This window comes from Pituophis catenifer, unplaced genomic scaffold (assembly GCF_029215685.1).
Source record: "Pituophis catenifer annectens isolate HBS135680 unplaced genomic scaffold, rPitCat1.0.hap2 SCAF_2, whole genome shotgun sequence".
NCBI lineage: Eukaryota > Metazoa > Chordata > Lepidosauria > Squamata > Colubridae > Pituophis > Pituophis catenifer.
Window position 1 is genome coordinate 295,177,041 of NW_027256882.1, and position 19,753 is coordinate 295,196,793.

At 45.8% G+C, this 19,753-nt stretch overlaps 1 protein-coding gene across 1 annotated transcript in view; it reads left to right on the plus strand.

The window, feature by feature from the left end:
• Positions 1 to 19,753, plus strand: part of NOL6 (nucleolar protein 6) — an 83,067-nt gene that overhangs the window by 56,112 nt on the left and 7,202 nt on the right. Inside the window, 4 exon segments of the mRNA XM_070938987.1 lie at positions 2,442 to 2,515; positions 2,517 to 2,567; positions 3,969 to 4,058; positions 17,341 to 17,541. Coding sequence (XP_070795088.1) covers positions 2,442 to 2,515; positions 2,517 to 2,567; positions 3,969 to 4,058; positions 17,341 to 17,541 — 416 coding nt within the window.

The window sequence follows — 19,753 nt, forward strand, 5'->3', positions numbered from 1 at the left end:
GATTCATCCTCCTCACTCCCTATCAATTGGTGCTCCGATATGCCTTCTTCCTGGCACATCCCAGGCTGTTCCTCCTGGCCTTCGGATGGAACCTGAGGCATTGCCAGAGAGGAGGGTCCTGGAGAGGGAGGCCTTGGCAGTTCCTCCCCATCACCTTCTGAGTCCTCTTCCTCTGTTAGGACAGGCTCGGGAGTTGGGGTCACAACACATCCATCCATCCCTCTCTCTCTCTCTCTCTCTCTCTCTCTCTCTCTCTCTCTCTCTCTCTCTCTCTCTCTCTCATCGTCTCTCTCTCTCTCTCTCTCTCTCTCTCTGTCTCTCTCTCTCTCTCTCTCTCTCTCTCTCTCTCTCTCTCTAAATTAATGCTAGACCAAAGGTCAAAAACTAAACAACAGCTTAATTGTCAAGTTTCCGAAAGATGCCCTAATTAATTCATGAGCCATGATCCAAACTTCAAAGGAAATACAGTGATTTATTAGGAGCACCATTCCGGCAATACTGGGATGCAGTCAGGACTCACCCCACGCAGATTTACGTCCCCCTATGACCCTTTCTCTCCCCTCCTCCCTGGCCATGTCATAAATCACATTCTCCAATTAACCACTTTGGCTGGCTGTGAAACCTAACACCCTCCTTCTGATTGCGGTCAGGAAGAATGTATGGAATTCACTTCAGTTCTCCCTCCCTCCTGCTCATGGCAACTGGAAAGCTTTGCAAGTTGACATTAATAAAGAACCACCAAGAACATTCACAGTAACATTGTCAGGGCAAGCAACTTGTATATAAGTTCATTACCTACAGTTAGGTAATGAAACGTCTGCAAGAAAACTTCCAACCTCAGAAAGCACCAGAAACCACACCGTCCTTTTCTTCCTCCTCCTCCTCCAACCCCACTCATTTCTAGCACTGATGATGTTCCCTGGCTGGGTCACGAAACGTCTGCAACAAAACCTCCCAGCTCAGAGAGCACCAAGGACCCCACCGTTCAACCCTGAGCTACAAATATTCTCTGTTGTTATAAATGAGTATCAAAAACACCCCACTTCGTGCCCCTTAATAAAACATCTCTTTCTCAAAATGATGATTCTGCCTTCTTGGGGCCCAGAGAGTCAAGAGGCTCAGTCAGGAGGCATTATTAAAACTCAGCTAAATGCGATCATCAGTTTTGGAACCCGGGGCAGTCAAGTTAACAAAAACTGCCCTCCTAGACGGGTGTATGAAAATCTGCGTTGTGCGTCTACGTGAGGGATACATCAAAGGCAGATCTTGGCTGGGTCAGCTTGGTTCTTAACGAAATGCAAGCCCTTTGATTAAATCACCCCATTAAGTTTTTGCTGCCTTGAAATGCAAAATTTATGCCAGAAAAACCTGTTTTCTTTCCATCCTGTGGGGGGGGGGATTTACCCCTCCCAACACGTTTGCCTTGTCATTCTCTTTTTTTAATTAGTGCAGTATATTGTGACAGACAAACATAGAACAAGGCAGCAGTGTCAGTACAATGAAAAGTTATGGTGATTGGCACAAAGTCACCCAGCTGGCTTTCGTGCATAAGGCGGGACTAGAACTCAACGTTTCCTGATGATTGGCCCAAGGTCACTCAACCATCTGGTTTTCATGCCTAAAGTGGGACTAGAACTCACTGGCTCCTGGTGATTGGCCCAAAGTCACCCAGATGTCTTAAATGCCTAAGGCGGGACTAGAATTCACCGCCTCCTGGTGATTGGATCAAAGTCGCCCAACTATCTTTCGTGCATAAGGCGGGACTAGAAATCACCGTCTCCTGGTGATTGGCCCAAAGTCACCCAACCGTCCTTTGTGCCTAAGGCAGGACTAGAACTTAACGTCTCCTGGTGATTGGCCCAAAGTCACCCATCTGGCTTTCATGCCTAAAGTGGGACTAGAACTCACTGGCTCCTGGTGATTGGCCCAAAGTAACCCAGCTGTCTTTCGTGCATAAGACGGGACTAGAATTCATCGTCTCCTGGTGATTGGATCAAAGTCGCCCAGCTATCTTTCTGGACTAGAACTCACTGTCTCCTGGTGATTGGCCCAAAGTCACCCAGCCAGCTTTCGTGCCTAAGGGGGGACTAGAACTCACCGTCTCCCTCTTTTTAGCTTGGTGCCTTAACCAGTAGATCAGGGGTGTCAAACTCACCGCCCGCAGCCCGACTGTCACCTGCTGGCCCGCCCCTTCCCAGTTTAGCAAAGGGAGGAGGGAAGTCCCGATACGTCACGTGACACTGCCATGACGACCCAAGTTTGACATCTCTGCAGTAGACCAAAGTCTCTCTCTCTCTCTCTCTCTCTCTCTCTCTCTCTCTCTCTCTCCCTTTGAATTTTCCTAAAAATATGATTGCGAATAAATGGTTAAATACAAAAGCAATTCAGGGATGGGCAACTGTCTTCTGACATGGTGACATTTTGGGTTTTCTTTCATCCAGAGGCAGATTGTGTAGCCATCAGAAGCCACTTCTTGGAAAATCGGCCTCGTCTCCCGGCCATGTTCATTGCTACCCCCGAAAGACCAGAAATTATCAGTGTGGACCAGAGAGAAGCCATCACCTCAGGTACGTCCAACTGTGGCCCCCTTACCTGGGCAGTGTCTTCTTTTCTCTACTTCTCATTGCGGAATGAGATCAGCTGCTGGAGCTTTCCGTTGGCACAGATGAATGAAAGGTCCGGTATGAAGGCCTGTCCTTCACGTGGCCCAACTCTGTTGTTCTCACTTGGTTTTTTTTTTTTTTTTAAATTTGATTTATATGCCGCCCTTCTCCGGAGACTCAGGGCGGCTTACAATGCGTTAAGCAATAGCCTTCATCCTTTTTGTATATTTATACAAAGTCAGCTTATTGCCCCCACAAACTGGGTCCTCAATTTACCTACCTTAGAAAGGATGGAAGGCTGAGTCAACCATGAGCCTTGGCGAGATTCGAACCAGCAGAAATTGCAGGCAGCTGTTCTTAATAACAGGTGCTTTAGACCACTGTACTACCAAGGCTCTTTGGTAGGCTTGCAACTTGGTTGCAAGAGAACTGGTGAAATCTCATTGCCCACTCAGCCTTGTGGAGTCCTTGGTGGTCTCTCAGCTTGGTGGTTCTATGGTAGACGTTTCATGACCCAACTAGGCGACATCCTCAGTGCTAGAAGGGACAGGAGTTTGTGGAGAGGAGGAGGAGGAGGACTACGAGGTCCTGAGCTTGGTGGTTTTCTTGTAGACATTTCATGACCCAACTAGGTCACATCATCAGTGCTACTGAGTGTGGGATTTATGGAGAGGAGGAGGAGGAGGACTTGGGTTCTTGGTGATTTCCTTGCAGAAGTTTCATTACCAAACTACATAATATCATCAGGGCTACAAGGGGATGGGGTTTGCTCTAGGTTTATGTAGTCGTGACTTGCCTGTCAGTGTTGGTGGAGAACTTCTTGGTAGTTCTGTTATTTATTGAGTTGATAATCAACTAAAAACAGCAAACCTCACTCCCTTCTTGCACTGATGCTGTTACCTAGTTGGGTCATGAAACATCTAAAAGAAAACCTTCCAAGCTCGGAGAGCATCAGGGACCCCACAGTTGAACCCTGAGCTACAGATATTCTCTTGTCACCACCAAGCTTTCAATCCACCACTCAGAGCTGAGAAATAAGATACAGATAGTCCTCAGGTTACGACGGTAATTGGGACTGAAATTTCTATCACCAGGGATGCCAGAAAGGTCACAACTGTGGAAAATGGTCCTAAGTCACTTTTCTCAGTGCTGTTGTCACTTTGAATAGTCACTAAATGAACTGTTATAAGTCGAGGTCTACCTGTACTGAAAAAAAGTGATTTAATGACCATTTAACAACCGTGATCATAAGGATGCTGCAATGGTCGTAAGTGTGAAAATCAGCCATCAGTCACCTTTCTTTCAGTTCTACTCACCCTGCCTGGTTGACCTCTCCTTAAGTGCTCTTCCTCTTCCCTTCCGCAGATCCTTCAGCGCCTCCTTGTACTGGCCCAAGAGGCCCTTCAGGTGTTGGACAAGCAGCTGATGGACCCTCTGGAAACCCAGGATGTGAAGGTGAGTTCTTCAAGAGGAGGCCAGAGGTCCTTTTCACCAGAGGTGGACCACCCCAGGATGGCCATGTCCTACTTTGAATGCCCTTCTTATCGCTCAAGCTGGAAGAAATCGGAATGGGGCAACTTGCCATGGCCAACTCACCAAAGCTGGCTCACCATGGCCAGCTCCCTAGTGAACTCCCCATGGCCAACTCCCCACAGTCTATTCACCATGGCCAACTCACCATAGCCATTTCACCAAGGTCAACTCCCCACGGCCAAATCTCCATGGCCAACTCACCACGGTCAACTCACCACGGCCAACTCACCAAGGCCAATTCTCCATGGCCAACTCCCTATGGTCAACTCCCCATGGTCAACTCCCCACAGTCAGCTCCCCACAGTCAATTCACCACAGTCAACTCACCATGGCCAACTCACCATAGCCATTTCACCAAGGTCAACTCCCCACAGTCAACTCCCCACAGTCAATTCACCACAGTCAACTCACCATGGCCAACTCACCATAGCCATTTCACCAAGGTCAACTCCCCACAGTCAACTCACCATGGTCAGCTCACCACAAACAACTCCCCACGGTCAACTCCCCACGGTCAACTCTCCATGGCCAACTCACCATGGTCAACTCACCACGGCCAACTCACCAAGGCCAATTCTCCATGGCCAACTCCCTATGGTCAACTCCCCATGGTCAACTCCCCACAGTCAACTCCCCACAGTCAATTCACCACAGTCAACTCACCATGGCCAACTCACCATAGCCATTTCACCAAGGTCAACTCCCCATGGCCAACTCACCATGGCCAATTCACTATAGCCATTTCACCAAAGTCAACTCCTCACAGTCAACTCCCCATGGTCAACTCACCACAGACAACTCACCACGGTCAACTCTCCATGGGCAACTCCCCACGGTCAACTCCCCACAGGACAATTGGAGAATTCAATTTAATTATTTAAAATATACAAAAAAAATCATTTTTTCATTTTTGTGTCATTCACCTTTCATTCTGCCTCTCCTTTTGCATCTCTTCTTTAATTGTTCTGTTCCACCGTTTCATTGATATTAGCGTAATTATTGTCCCGCAGCGAGTTGGCCGTGTCAAGTTGTCCACGCACGTTGGCCGTGGGGAGTTGGCCATGGGCAAATTGTCCTAGACCCCAGGGGAAATCCTTCAGAAGATCGACTCAAGATTCAAAAGGTTTTTGACAGATCTGAGCATTGGGCCCTATCGAATAAAATACAGTTCATTGGTGAAAAAAGCAAGGCTCTACACTTCGGCCGGAAAAACCAAATGCACAGGTAGAAAATAGGTGGTACCTGGCGCAATAGTAGTAACTAGGAGAAGAATCTGGAAGTCCTGGTGGACAATCTTCAGTTTAGAATAACAGAGTTGGAAGGGACTTTGGAGGTCTTCTAGTCCAACTCCCTGCTTAGGCAGGAAACCTTACACCACTTCAGACAAATGGTTATCTAACATCTTCTTAAAAACTTCCAGTGTTGGAGCATTCACAGCTTTTGGAGGCAAGTTGTTCCACTGATGAATTGTTCTAACTGTCAGGAAATTTCCCCTTAGTTCTAAGTTGCTTCTCTCCTTGATTAGTTTCCACCCATTGCTTCTTGTCCTGCCCTCAGGTGCTTTGGAGAATAGCTTGACTCCCTCTTCTTTGGGGCAGCCCCTCAAATACTGGAACCCTGCTATCATGTCTCCCCTAGTCCTTACTAGACATACCCAGTTCCTGCAACCGTTCTTCAAATGTGTTAGCCTCCAATCCCCTAATCCTCTTCATTGCTCTTCTCTGCAGTCTTTCTAGAGCCTCTTTTTTATGTCATGGCCACCAAACCTGTATGCAGCATTCCAAGTGTGGCCTTACCAAGGCATTATAAAGTGGCATTAACACTTTTAACGTGATCTTGATTCTATCCCTCTGTTTATGCAGCCCAGAACTGTGTTGGCTTTTTTGGCAGCTGCTGCACACGGCTGGCTCATATCTAAATGGTTGTCCACTAGGACTCCAAGATCCCTCTCAGAGTTACTACTATTGAGCAAGGTACCACATATACAGTAGCTGTGCATTTTGTTTTTCTTCCCTAAATGATCATATAATCAAAATTCAGGCACTTGGCAACTGGCTTGTACTTATGACGGTTGTAGTGTCCCGGGGTCAAGTGATTCCCTTTTGCGACCTTCTGACAAGCCAAGTCCAGGGCGAAGCCGGATTCGCTTAATGACCCCAGGATTTGCTTAACAACTGCAACAATTCACTTCACATCTGCGGCAAGGAAAGGAAAGGTCGTTAAAATGGGGCAAAACTCACTGAACGACTGTCCCGCTTAGCAACATGAAATTTTGGGTTCCATTGCAGTTGTAGGTCGAGGACCGCCTGCCATGCGATCCACTCGGAGAATTTTCTCGGCGAAATTAGGGGTGAAGATTTTTATAAGGATCTTTTATCATTTGGGAGACGTTTATACATGTATTTCTTCACGAAGTGCAGTACTGGGTTCCAGTTACCTCGGCTACCAGATCGGAATTTGGGAGCGTGTGTGTGCGCACGCTTGCTTTGCTTGCGTGCGGTGCTTCTGTGCACGCGCAAAGTGTCCGTGATGACGTCGGGCGGGCGGGGCAGAGCCAAACGGTTCGTTTGTGTGTGTAAATGTTCCCCAAACAGAAGGGATGGAAAAAGCAAACACGCAGCAAACGAGCCTTGATTTGATTTAATTTAAAGTTAATTAAAATCAGATTACAGCGATGACGATGTTTGTTTATTTCCGCTGACTTATTAAATAGTAACCTGGAGTTGGATGCTCTTCGTAGCTTCCCTTCTGGAAACCCAGACTGTACTTTCTTGCCATGCAAAGAGGCCAGTGATATTAACCATAATCTCTGCTTCCCATCTCGGTTAAGGTGGCTGTTTTTCATGGCTTAATTATATCTCAGAAGCTGCTGTTTTTTTGGGTTTTTTTTACGTCTTCTACCGTAAGTCCATTTCAGCTGTTGGCATAAAGATTCAGGTCAGAAGAGAGAATAGAGCTGGAAGGGACCTTGGAGGTCTTCTAGTCCAACCCCCTGCTCGAGCAGGAGGCCACATATACTATTTTTATTTTTTTTATTTTGATTTATTTATTTTGATTTATATGCCGCCCTTCTCCAGAGACTCAGGGTGGCTTACAAGGCGTTAAGCAATAGCCTTCATACTTTTGTATATTTATACAAAGTCAGCTTATTGCCCCCACAAACTGGGTCTTCAATTTACCTATCTTAGAAAGGATGGAAGGCTGAGTCAACCTTGAGCCTGGTGAGATTCGAACTCGCAGTAATTGCAGGCAGCTGGAAGCTAAATACTACCTTTTAACAGTAGCATTAGCCTGCTGCGCCACTCAGGCTCCATTTGAGACAAATGGTTGTTTGTGTCTCTTCTTAAAAACTTCCAGTGATGGAGCACCCACAACTTCGGAAGGCAACTTCCATCCCTCTGATTAATTTCCAAAATGACAGAATTGGGAGGGACCTTGGAGGTCTTCTAGCCCAACCCTCTGCTCGAGGAGGAGATCCCATTTCAGACGAGTGGTTGTTTGTGTCTCTTCTTAAAGCCCTCCAATGATGGAGCACCCACAACTTCTGGTGGCAAGCTGTTCCACTGGTTTAACTGTCCTTACTGTTAGGAAATTTCTTCTTAATTCCAGATTGCTTCTCTCCTTGGTTAGTTTCCATCCGTTGCTTCTTTTTTCTGCCTTCTGGTTTTTTGGAGAATAGCTTGACTCCCTCTTCTTTGGGGCAGCCCCTCAAATACTGCAAAACTGCTATCATGTCTCCCCCAGTCCTTCTTTTCATTAAACTAGACATACCCAAATCCTGCAACGGTTCTTCGTAGGTTTTAGACTCCAGGCCTTTAATCATCTTAGTTGCTCTTCTCTGCATTTTTTTTCAAAGTCTCAGCCTCTTTTTTGTAATGTGGTGACCAAAACTATGTGCAGTAACAGCTCATACAGGCGCTCCTCGACTTACAACGGTTCATTTAGTAACCGTTCAAAGTTACAGCAGCACTGACAAGAGTGACTTATGACCATTTGTTCACACTTACGACCTTTGCAGCATCCCCCCTGGTCATGCGGCTGCATTCTGTTGCAGGTAAGTAGTAGCATAAACCATTAGACAAAAGCATTAAGTGAGTCTCGCCCCATTTTTTCCGACCTTTCTTGCCCCTGTCGTTAAGTCAGTCACCGCAGTTGATAAGTTAGCACCCCGGTTGTTAAGCGAATCTGGCTTCCCCCTTGACTTTGCTTACCGGAAGGTCGCAAAAACGGATCACCTGAACCCCCCCCCCCCGGGGACATTAGAACCGTCGTAAGTACGAGTCAGTTGCCAAGTGTCTGAATTTTGATCACGTGACTGCGGGGATGCTGCAAAGGGAGCTGTGAAAAACGGCCCTGAGTCACCTTTTTCAGTGCCGTTGTAACTTCGAACAGTCACTAAGCGAACTGTCGTAAGTCAAGGACTACCTGCATTGAATTCGCCCGGTGCGCGATACTCTTTTCAGATAGTCAGGAATCAGTAAAATAATAGAATAAAATATAAAATAATATAAAATAATAATATAAATACATTTATATAAATTCTTTTATATCCCCTGTTTCCCCGAAAATAAGACCTCCCCTGATAATAAGCCCAATCGGGCATTTGAGCGCATGCGCTAAAATAAGCCTCTCCCCCGAAAATAAGCCCTCCCTGAAAATATTTAAACTTAGAACTGGAAATCAGGTAAGACGGCAAAAGGAGCCCCATTTTGCTCCACGCCCCCCAAAATAATAAGACCTCCCCGAAAATAAGGCCAAGCGCTTATTTCGGGGTTCAAAAAAATATAAGGCAGGGTCTTATTTTCAGGGAAACACAGTAAATAATATATAAATAATATATAAATATATATAATTATATATATATTATAAATATGAAATAAATATAAAATATGAAATAATACAAAATAATATAAAATGTAAAATAAAATAAAATGTAAAATAAAGATAAAATATGAAATAATATAAAATTTAAAATGCAAAATGAATATAAAATATGAAATAATATAAAATTTAAAATGCAAAATGAATGTAAAATAATATAAAATTTAAAATAATATAAAATAATCAATAAAATTGTGTGATTTTTGTGATTTTTTTTGTTTTGTTGTGTTTTTTTTTTTTTTTTTTTGAGCCTGCCTTAATTTTATTTAAAGCCGGATTAAGCCCGACAGCTGCTTCCTCTTGCTGCTCTACGCCAGGAAATCTTTTGCACGGTTCCCTTTTTTCCAAACTCTTTGCGGCCGAATCGGGAGCCCGAGAAAATTGCGCAGACGGTCGCTTCGGGGGCCGAGGGGGGTGGCGGTATCTGAACCTGTGAACACCAGCAGTGTGTGACTCAGCCCTGGCGTTTGTGTGCAAATGTGATTTGTGGTCATTGATGAGCTGGTCTCATATTTGATTTTCTTTCTTTTTTTTTCTTCCTTTCCCAGGAGAATTGCTTAATGGCAATTGGGAGGGATTGGTTTTTTTTTTTTTTTTTTTTTCCTTTCCTGCCCGACGTCAATTAAGCAAAATTAATCTTTAAAAGCTTGTGGGGAGGGGAAATTGTCAGCCCCATCAGCAGAAGGAACGTGGCTGGGTTTGTACTGATCTCAAGTTCGGGAGTCCTTGGTGCTCTCTGAGCTTGGTTGGGTTGTTTTTTTTTTTGCAGACCTTTCGTTGCCCAACTAGGGAACGTCATCAATGCTAGAAGGGAGTTGGGTTTGTGGAGAGGAAGAAGAGGAGGAGGAGGAGAACTGTGGGGTCCTTAGCACTCTCTAATCTTTGTTGTTTTCTTGCAGACATTTCCTGACCCAACTAAGTAACATCGTCAGTGTTAGAAGGGAGTGGGGTTTATGGAGAAGAGGAAGAGGAGGAAGATGACTGTGGGGTCCTGGGTGCTCTCTGAGCTCGGTTGATAGTTTTTTGTTTTTTTTTTGGCAGACTTTTCATTACCCAACTAGGGAACGTCATCAGTATTAGAAGTGAGTTGGGTTTGTGGAGAGGAGGAGGAGGAGAAAGAAGAAGAATGTGGGGTCCTTGATGCTTTCTGAGCCTGGTAGTTTTCTTGCAGATGTTTCATTATCAAACTAGGGAACATCATCAGTGCTAGAAGGGAGTTGGGTTTGTGGAGAGGAGGAGGAGAAAGACGGCTGTGGGGTCCTCGGTGCTCGCTGAGCTTGATAATTTTCTTGCAGATGTTTCGTTACCAAACTAGGGAACATCATCAGTGCTGGAAGGTTTAGGGTAAGAGTGGGCAATCCCCACTCTTTTCTAGAACTGATGATGTTCCTTAGCTGGGTAATGAAATGCCTGCAAGTAAACAAGCAAACTTAGAGAGCACCAAGGACCCCTACAATCATTCTCTTCCTCCTCCTCCTCCTCCTCCTCCTCCTCCTCCTCCTCCTCCTCCTCCTCCTCCTCCTCCTCCTCCTCCTCCTCCTCCTCCTCCTCCTCCTCCTCCCCCTTTTCCACAAGCCCCACTTCCTCCTAGCACTGATGATGTTCCCTAGTTGGGTCATGAAACGTCTGCAAGAAAACAGCCAAGCTCAGAGAGCAGCAAGGACCCCACAATCCTCCTCCTCCTTCTCCTCTTGACAAACCCCTCTCCTTTCTAAACTGATGATGTTCCCTAGTTGGGCCATGAAACGTCTGCAAGAAAACAGCCAAGCTCAGAGACCACCAAGAACCCCTCATTTCAACCCTGAGCTACGGAGATTCTCTTGGATCGATACCAGGCAAACGATCAGGCAGAAAACGGCACCCTGATCAAGGAGTTATCAAGGAGGAGAACTCACTCCACCAAAATGGCAGAGCGAGTTACTGTATCTAAGCACCCTCCCTTGCACTGATGATGCTACCTAGTTGAGTCATGAAACGTCTGCAAGGAAACACCCAAACACAGAGAGCACCATGGGCTCTGCGTTCAATCCTGAAGCTGCAGATATTCTCTTCGGTTGGATCTGAAGTCTCCCCTTCAACCCAGACCCAGAGGGTTCATCGTCTTCTGTGATGCTCTTTTTGGGAGAGATCAGGTGTACATGGCCTATTTTTGCGTGTGCGTGTGGAGGTGTTAAAACAAAAACTTAAGTGCGATTAAAGCGGCGTGAAATTATTATTCGGTCTAATTCATTCATCTCTCCTATTATTTACGTAGTCATTTTTTTTCCCCTTCTGGCGTGCAACAAATTACAGTTTGATGGCAACTTTTACGCGGCTTGGAACCTTGATCAAAGTTTTATCGTGGCCAGCTTTTGATTCTCGCTTGTGCCTTGGGCGACTGCAGCATTCAAGCTCTGAATTGTGGTTGCTCTTAAGTGGAGGTGGCCCATCTTGAATTTCCAGATGTATAGTAAGAAAAAGAGCATTTTGTAGCTGGGGGTGTTGAATTATGAGGTTCTTGGTGCTCTCTGAGCTTTGTTGTTTTCTTGCAAGACGTTTCATGACCCAGCTAGCTAATTTCATCAGTGCTTGAAGGAAGTGTGGTTTATTCTCTGTTCACATATAAGGGGTTTGGATAGAAGAGAGCCTTTGTTGCTCAGGGTTGAAGTGTGGAGTCCTTGGTGCTCGCTGAGCTGGGTTATTTTCTTGCAGACGTTTCATGACCAGACTAGATAATCTCATCAGTGCTAGAAGGGAGTGGAGTCTACAGAGTTTAGGAGATGTCATATGAAGAATAGTTGCAGGAATTGGGTATGTCTAATTTAATGAAAAGAAGGACTAGGGGTGATATGACAGCAGCCTTCCAATATACGAGGGGCTGCTACAAAGAAAAGCCTGGTGGCGCAGTGGACTAAGTGCTGTTAAAGTAGCACTTAAGTTTCAGCTGCCTGCAATTATTGCAAGTTCAAATCTCACCAGGCTCAAGGTTGACTCAGCCTTCCATCCTTTCCAGGTAGGTAAAATGAGGACCCGGTTTGTGGGGGCAATAAGGTGACTTTGTATAAAAAAGAACACCGTTTGGGGGGGGCAAAAGCCCTACTAAGCAGGTATATACAAAAGTATGAAGGCTATTGCTTAAAAGCATTGTAAGCCGCCTTGAGTCTCCGGAGAAGGGCAGCATATGAGGGTGGTGAATGAGTTTTTAATGTTTTTAATTTTTCAGTGTCTTTTTATAATGATTTTTTAAATGTATTGTGAGCCGCCCTGAGTCTTCGGAGAGGGGTGGCATATAAATTTAATTAATTAAATTAAATTAAATTAAATATAAATCTAACTAACAAACAAACAAACAAACAAACAAACAAATAAATAAATCTGTTCTCCAAAGCATGTAAAGGCAGGGCAAGAAGCAACAGATGGAAACTAATCAAGGAGAGAAGCAACCTAAAATTAAGGAGACATTTCCCAACAGTGAGAACAATTAATCAGTAGAATGGGCTTTCCTCCAGAAGTTGAGGTGCTCCATCATTGGAAGTTTTTAAGAAGAGAATAGACAACTATTTGTCTAAAATGGTATACGGTTTCCTGCCTGAGCAGGGGGTTGGACTAGAAGACCTTCAAGGTCCCTTCCAACTCCATATTCTGTTAAAGAAGAGGGTGGGGTCATCCTATTCTCCAAAGCACCTGACGGCAGAAGAAGCAACAGGTGGAAACTAATCAAGGAGAGAAGCAGTGCAGAACTAAAGAGAAATTTCCTGACAGTGAAAACAATTCACCAGTGGAACAGCTTGTCACAAGAAGTTGTGAATGCTCCATCCCTGGAGGTTTTCAAGAAGAGATTGGACAACTATTTGTGTGATATAGTATAGGGCAGGGGTCAGCAACCTGTGGCTCTGGAGCCGCATGTGGCTCTTTCACCCCTCTGCTGCGGCTCCCTGTCACTCAAAATATGCGTCACAACCGCCAATGTGCGACACCCACCGGCACATGATTTATTGAGCTTTTCAACCCCCAGAACACCAGCCATGGATAAATCCAAGACAAGAAAAGTTTCAGAAGAAAACAGAACGTTTCATTCAACTACATCTGCTAGTTTTGTGGCTGCTCAGGAAATAGTCAGGCACGGGAAGACTTTTGTGGCTCCCGGTGTTTTCTTTTCTGTGGGAAATGAGTCCAAATGGCTCTTTCAGTGTTGTTGTTGTTGTTGTTGTTGTTGTTGTTGTTGTTGTTGTTATTATTATTATTATTATTATTATTATTATTATTATTATTATTATTATTTAAATTTGATTTATATGCCGCCCTTCTCCGGAGACTCAGGGCGGCTTACAATGCGTTAAGCAATAGCCTTCATACTTTTGTATATTTTTATACAAAGTCAGCTTATTGCCCCCACAAACTGGGTCCTCATTTAACCTACCTTAGAAAGGATGGAAGGCTGAGTCAACCTTGAGCCTGGCGAGATTCGAACCTGCAGTAATTGCAGGCAGCTGGTCTTAATAACAGGGTGCTTTAGACCACTGTACTACCAAGGCTCTTTTAAAACCATTTTTTCTACAAGAGGTTGTAGAAAAAATGCTTTTAAAAGCCTCTGATGATCCCAGCTGAGCCGCGCAATCATCAGAGGCTTTTTTTTTTTTAACTTTTAAAAGCATTTTTTCACCCAAAGAGGTTGTAGAAAAAATGCTTTTAAAAGTAAAAAAAAGCCTCTGATGATCGTGCGGCTCAGCTGGGTATTGGGGAGGGGGGGGGCAGGGATTTTTGCTACCGGTTCTCCGAACCACCCGCCTCCATCGCTACCGGATCGGGAGCATTTCACCCCTGGGTTGGGCTAGAAGACCCCCCCCCCCCCCAAGGCCCCTTCCAGCCATAGAATTCCACGATGATTTTCTCAGGTTTTTGCGGGTGTTTGTATGTAGGTCTTTGGTTATTCGGGTCTTCTCCCACGTAAAATTGGAAGTGTCTTGGCGACGTTTCGACGAAGTCTCATTCGTCATCTTCAGACTGGTGTTCTCGGCTTCCAGGAGCTTCATTGCTCTTGGAAGCACGAAGCCGAGAACACCAGCCTGAAGATGACAAATGAGACTTCGTCGAAATGTCGCCAAGACACTTCCAATTTTACGTGGGAGAAGACCCGAATAACCAAAGACCCATTTTAATTTATTTATTTATATATATATTGTGATGACCCTGAGCATGGCGGCATATCCCCAAGAGAGCTTGTGTTTGTCAGTGGCTGTGGGCAGGTGCTTTCAGCACCTGGGTAGATGTCTATTTATTTAAAGCCTTAAGCCTTTCAGATCAGGCCCTTTTGCTAACGCCTTGCAACTTTTAATCTTATGGTTGTTAAAGGCTGGTGCATAACGTTGTTTTCATTGCGTTGTGTTTCTTATGGTATGTTCCTCTGAAATCCCATCAACGTCCAGAGCGGATTTGGCAGGAGAAAAAGATCAGCTCGTGGTTGAAGTCTATGGCCGTGAACTTTGGAAATATGGGGGATTTGTAATTTTGCAGCCTGATTTCTACAGTTGTTATAATTCAATTTTTCCCCCCTCTCTCATTAATCTACATTCAGTACTTCGTAACGACACAGTGGAAACAGAATTTTAGAAATGTCTGTGAATTTATTAAAAAGAAAAAAAACTGAAGTATCACATTCGGCATAAGTATTCAGACCCTTTGCAATCATACGTGAAATTTAGCTCCGGTGCCTCCCATTTCTCTCTCTCTCTCTCTCTCTCTATATATATATATATATATATTCCTCGACTTACAACAGTTTCATTTAGTGACCGATCAAAGTTACAACAGCCTTGGAAAAAAGTGACTTGTGACCGTTTTTCACTCTTACGGCCGTCGTGGCCTCTCCTTGGTCACGTGATCAAAATTCAGAGCTTTGGCACGCTGACTTGTATTTATGACGGTTGCAGTGTCCTGGGGGCACGTGGATCCGCTTTTGCGACCTTCTGACGAGCAAACTCTAGGGGCAAGCCAGATTCACTTAACAATCATGTGACTACCATAAGAACTGCAGTTTTTCACACTTACGACCGTTGCAGTATCCCCACAGTGGTGCTTGACAACGGACTGACTTGTATTTATGACGGCTGCAGTGTCCCTGGGGATCAAGTGATTCCCTTTTGCGACCTTCTGACAAGCAACGTCAATGGGGGAAACCAGATTCACTTAACAACTGGGTTACTAGACTAACTGCCATGGTTCACTTAACAACTCTGGCAAGAAATGTCATAAAGTGGAGCAAAACTCACTTAATAACTGGCTTGCTCTGGTCTCCATTGCAGTTATAAGCTGAAGATAAGATGTATTATAGAATCAACTTAAAACCCCAACTAAAGTCTTTTCTTTCTAATAGCCATAGTTAAATATCTGGCTGTTGTAATCTTAGGATATTCATATAAAGGAGAATCTTTGTAGCTCAGGGTTGAACTATGGGGTCCACGGTGCTCTCTGAGTTTGGTTGTTTTCTTGTAGACGTTTCAGGACCCTACTAGGTAACATCATCAGTGGGAGAAGGGAATGGGGTTTGCTCTCTTGTTTATTTACAAGCAGATTGGATATGTTGTGGTCCACCAGGAGCCTGCGGAGCTGACAGCGGAGTCAGACAGTGAGGAGGCTGGGGAGGACCATGGACCAGTCCTGGAGTCTGGGGAAGGCCCAGACGTGGGCTCTGCGTCGGAGGCAGAGATGGAGCCAGGGCCATCTGGGAGTGATGCGCAGACTCTGGAGCCCCAGAATCAGACAGCAGAGAGGAGCCTGTTCCTAGTGCACACATGCGCAGAGCTGCGAAAGGCAAGAGCAGCTAAAGCAAAAGGGACGACTCAGGAGGAAGGCCAGGAGATGATTGGCCCCTTCCTTAAGGCTTAAAAGAGAAACAAAGGCACTTGGGCCTTTTTGCAGGAAAGCAACGTTGCTAACTCTGTTTTCCAGTCAGCATCTCTTGTTTGTTTCTGAACTCCGTGGGGCTTTGCCAAGTAAGGCCTTTGGCAGGGTGTCAAAGAAGATAAAGGTTGGTGATTATCCCGAAGAACTTCTTCCGAAGGTCTTGTTTTGCAACTAATTGGGACTCAGCTGGGAATGAATGTAATTCTCAGCTGTTACAATAAAATGGGTTTTTTGGGGACTAATTGTGTATTGTAATGACTCAGTAAGCCTAGGTCACAACAGGATAGAAGAGAATATTTGTAGCTCAGGATTGATGCTCAATCAATTGAGCATCAATTGGTGCTCTCTGAGCTTGGTTGTTTTCTTGCAAACATTTCATGACCCAACTAGGTAACATCATACGTGCTAGTAGGGAGTGGGATTTGCACTCAATTTATACTCGCTCTGTCAATGTTGGTGGGAGTGGTCTTGGAGGTTTTTTGTTTGGGCTGTTTACTTTTAGCTTGTTTGCCAGTTCCTTGATTGAGTTATATGTTTGTTACCTTTTCGGCTTGTTGATTGTCTCTTGCACAGCATGTAGATGTTGTTTATGTCTGTGGGTCTGTTGATGGCCAATTTGTCGGAGTGCCAGGCTTCCAGGAATTCTCTAGTGCCGTAATGGCGAACCTATGGCACGTGTGCCACAGGTGGCACACGGAGCCATGTCACCTGGCACACCAGCTCAGCTCTGGCATGCGCCTTCTGGACCCAACAGAAATAGGGAAATAGGCTGTTTCCTGCCTCCAGAGGGCCTGGGGGAGTGGGGAAGGCCCGTTTTTCTTTCTCACCTGGCTCCAGATCTTCTCTATGCATCTGGAGAGGGCAAATACAGCCTTCCCTACCCCCTTGGAGGCCTCTGGAGGCTGGGGACAGCAAAAAAGTCACTTCCTGTCCAATGGAAAGTTGGAAAACGGGCCGTTTCGGGCCTCCAAGGGGGTGGGGAAGGCTGTTTTCGCCCTCCCCAGATGCATAGAGAGGATCTGGAGCCAGGTGAGAAAGAAAAACGGGCCTACTGGGCCATCGCGTGCCAGGAGCGGGGGGGAGGGGGGGGTCGCTCACACATGCATGGGGTGGGGCGCATAGAATTATGGGTGTGGGCACGAGCATGCGCGAACCTTCCCCGCCGCCCTTCTCCCTGGCACACGATGGCAAAAAGGTTAGCCATCACTGCTCTAGTGTATTTGAACTTGCCTTGGTCTAGGATGGTCACTTAGAAAAAACCAGCACCAGCAATCAAAACCCAGATAAACAGAGATTAACACCAAGATTACTCATCAGGCCCACAATCAAGAAGCAAACACTACTCCAGTGGGCGGAGGGTTGGACTAGAAGGCCTCTGAGGTTCCGCCCAGCCCTGTGATTCTTATCTGCTGACCATAACACCATGGCTTCTCCCTTGCAGATGGCCTTCCGGCCTCCCTTGGACCTTTACGATGTCCTCATCCACCTGAACCCCAAGCAGGTTCCCAGGTACCTGGAGGCCGTGGACCGGCCCACCATGTCCTTCTACCGGGGGATGTTGAAGAGCAGCAGTACTACAAAAACCATTTCTTTCCCAGTGGTGGATTACGACCCCGTGCAGTGCTACCTGCAGGAGCTCCGAGTAAGTAGCTGGCTGGTGGACATCCGGCTTGTTTGTTTGTTTGTTGTGCTCTGCATCTAGTCAGATGACACCTTCTTAATCACCCCCATTAAAGCCAGCCGGGTGATTCAGAAGCTGTTTTATTTTTTATTTTTTATTTTATATCAAATTTATATACCGCCCTTCTCCCTGAGGACTCAGGGCGGTGTACAGCCGAAGTAAAAACATAAACTACAAACATTAAAATACGATTAAAAAGATATATATATATACACATTTGGCCCCATAATTAAAAGCAATGGCAAAACAATTAAAAACATTTTAAAAACTGTTAGGCCAGCCCAGCTTGCTGAAAAAAGAAGGTTTTAAGGGCACGGCGGAAGGCACCGAGGTCTTGGATTCTCCTTATCTCTGGGGGCAGCTGATTCCAGAGGGTGGGAGCCCCCACAGAGAAGGCCCTCCCCCTGGGGGTCACCAGCCTGCACTGTTTGGCTGATGGCACCCCCGAGGAGGCCCTCTCTGTGGGAGCGCACGGGTCGGTGGGAGGTCGTCGGTGGCAGAAGGCGGTCTCGGAGATAGCTAGGCCCTATGCCATGGAGCGCTTTAAAGGTGATAACCAACACCTTGAAGCGCACCCGGAAGACCACTGGGAGCCAGTGCAGCTCACGCAGGAGCGGTGATACATGGGAGTGCCAGGCGGCTCCCGTCACTAACCGCGCAGCCGCATTCTGGACCAGTTGGAGCCTCCGGGTGCTCTTCAAGGGGAGCCCCATGTAGAGAGCATTGCCGTAGTCCAGGCGAGAGGTGACGAGGGCATGAGTGACTGTACACAGGGAATCCCGATCAAGAAAGGGCCGCAACTGGCGAATCAGGCGAACCTGACAAAAGGTCCCCCTGGCTACAGCCGTCAGATGTTGAAGCAACCCAGTGCAGAAGCTTTGTAGAAATGGGGGAAAGCCATCCGCGAGAAACTCTCTCCTCCCGAGAAGGAAACAGATCAGGAACGAACCTGTTTTATGCAGTTCTTGCAGGATTGTCCGTCTTTTGTAAGAGAGGACGCAACAACCCCTTTGCATGTCCCTGGCTTCTCCGTGGCGGGGCCTTGATCAATCCCTTGTGCCCGGGTTTGTGATGACAACGCCTCTGAGGCAATTGTCTCTCTGTGTGTGTGGTCTGGATTGAGTAACCTACAACTCACTCATTTTGACACCAAAGGAACTTTCTCCCTGTCTTGGAGTCTCCATAAACAAAAATAGAGATGATTTTTTTTAAAAAAAAATACAAATCGTTTTTGACGGGCGGGGAGATTGAGACACACGCACTCCCATTTTCTCATTTGGGTGTCCCGATATTTATATTTATCTATAACCCGCCTTTGTTATTGTTATAAATAACTCAAGGTAGCAGACATACTTAAATTGTCTCCCTGATTTTCCCTACAAAAACCACCCCTGTGAGGTGGATTTTTTTTTTTTTTTAAATTTGATTTATATGCCGCCCTTCTCCGGAGACTCAGGGCGGCTTACAGTGCGCTAAGCAATAGCCTTCATACTTTTGTATATTTATACAAAGTCAACTTATTGCCCCCACAAACTGGGTCCTCATTTCACCTACCTTAGAAAGGATGGAAGGCTGAGTCAACCTTGAGCCTTGGAGAGATTCGAACCAGCAGTAAATTGCAGACAGCTGGTGTTAATTACAATGCTATTAGTCTGCTGAGCCACTCAGGCCCGGATTGAGCTGAGAGAGAGAGAGCTGGCCCTAAGTTACCCAGTCAATTTTTATAGTCCCCTCTTAGGCACGAAAACCAACTGGGCAATTTTGGGACAATCATAAGGAGACAGAGTTCTAGTTCTGGCTTAGCCATGAAAGCCAGCTGGGTGACTTTGGGCCAATCACCAGGAGACAGTGACTTCTAGTACCATTTTAGGCACGAAAGCCAGCTGGGTGATTTTGGGCCAATCACACTCTCTCTCAGCCCATCCCACCCCACAGGGTTGTTGTGGGGAAAATAGGAGGAGGAAGGTATGTTGGATATGTATGCCTCTTTATTTGTAAAAATAATAATGGTAGGATGGATTTGATGGATACCGCTAGATTATTAATTTGGAGATTTTCTTTCCTAATATGTTTGCTGCCTTATTTCTAAAAATAAAAATAATACAGATGGGATGGAAGGATGGATGATAGGTAGGTAAGTAGGTAGATAGATAGATAAGGATGGACGGATGGA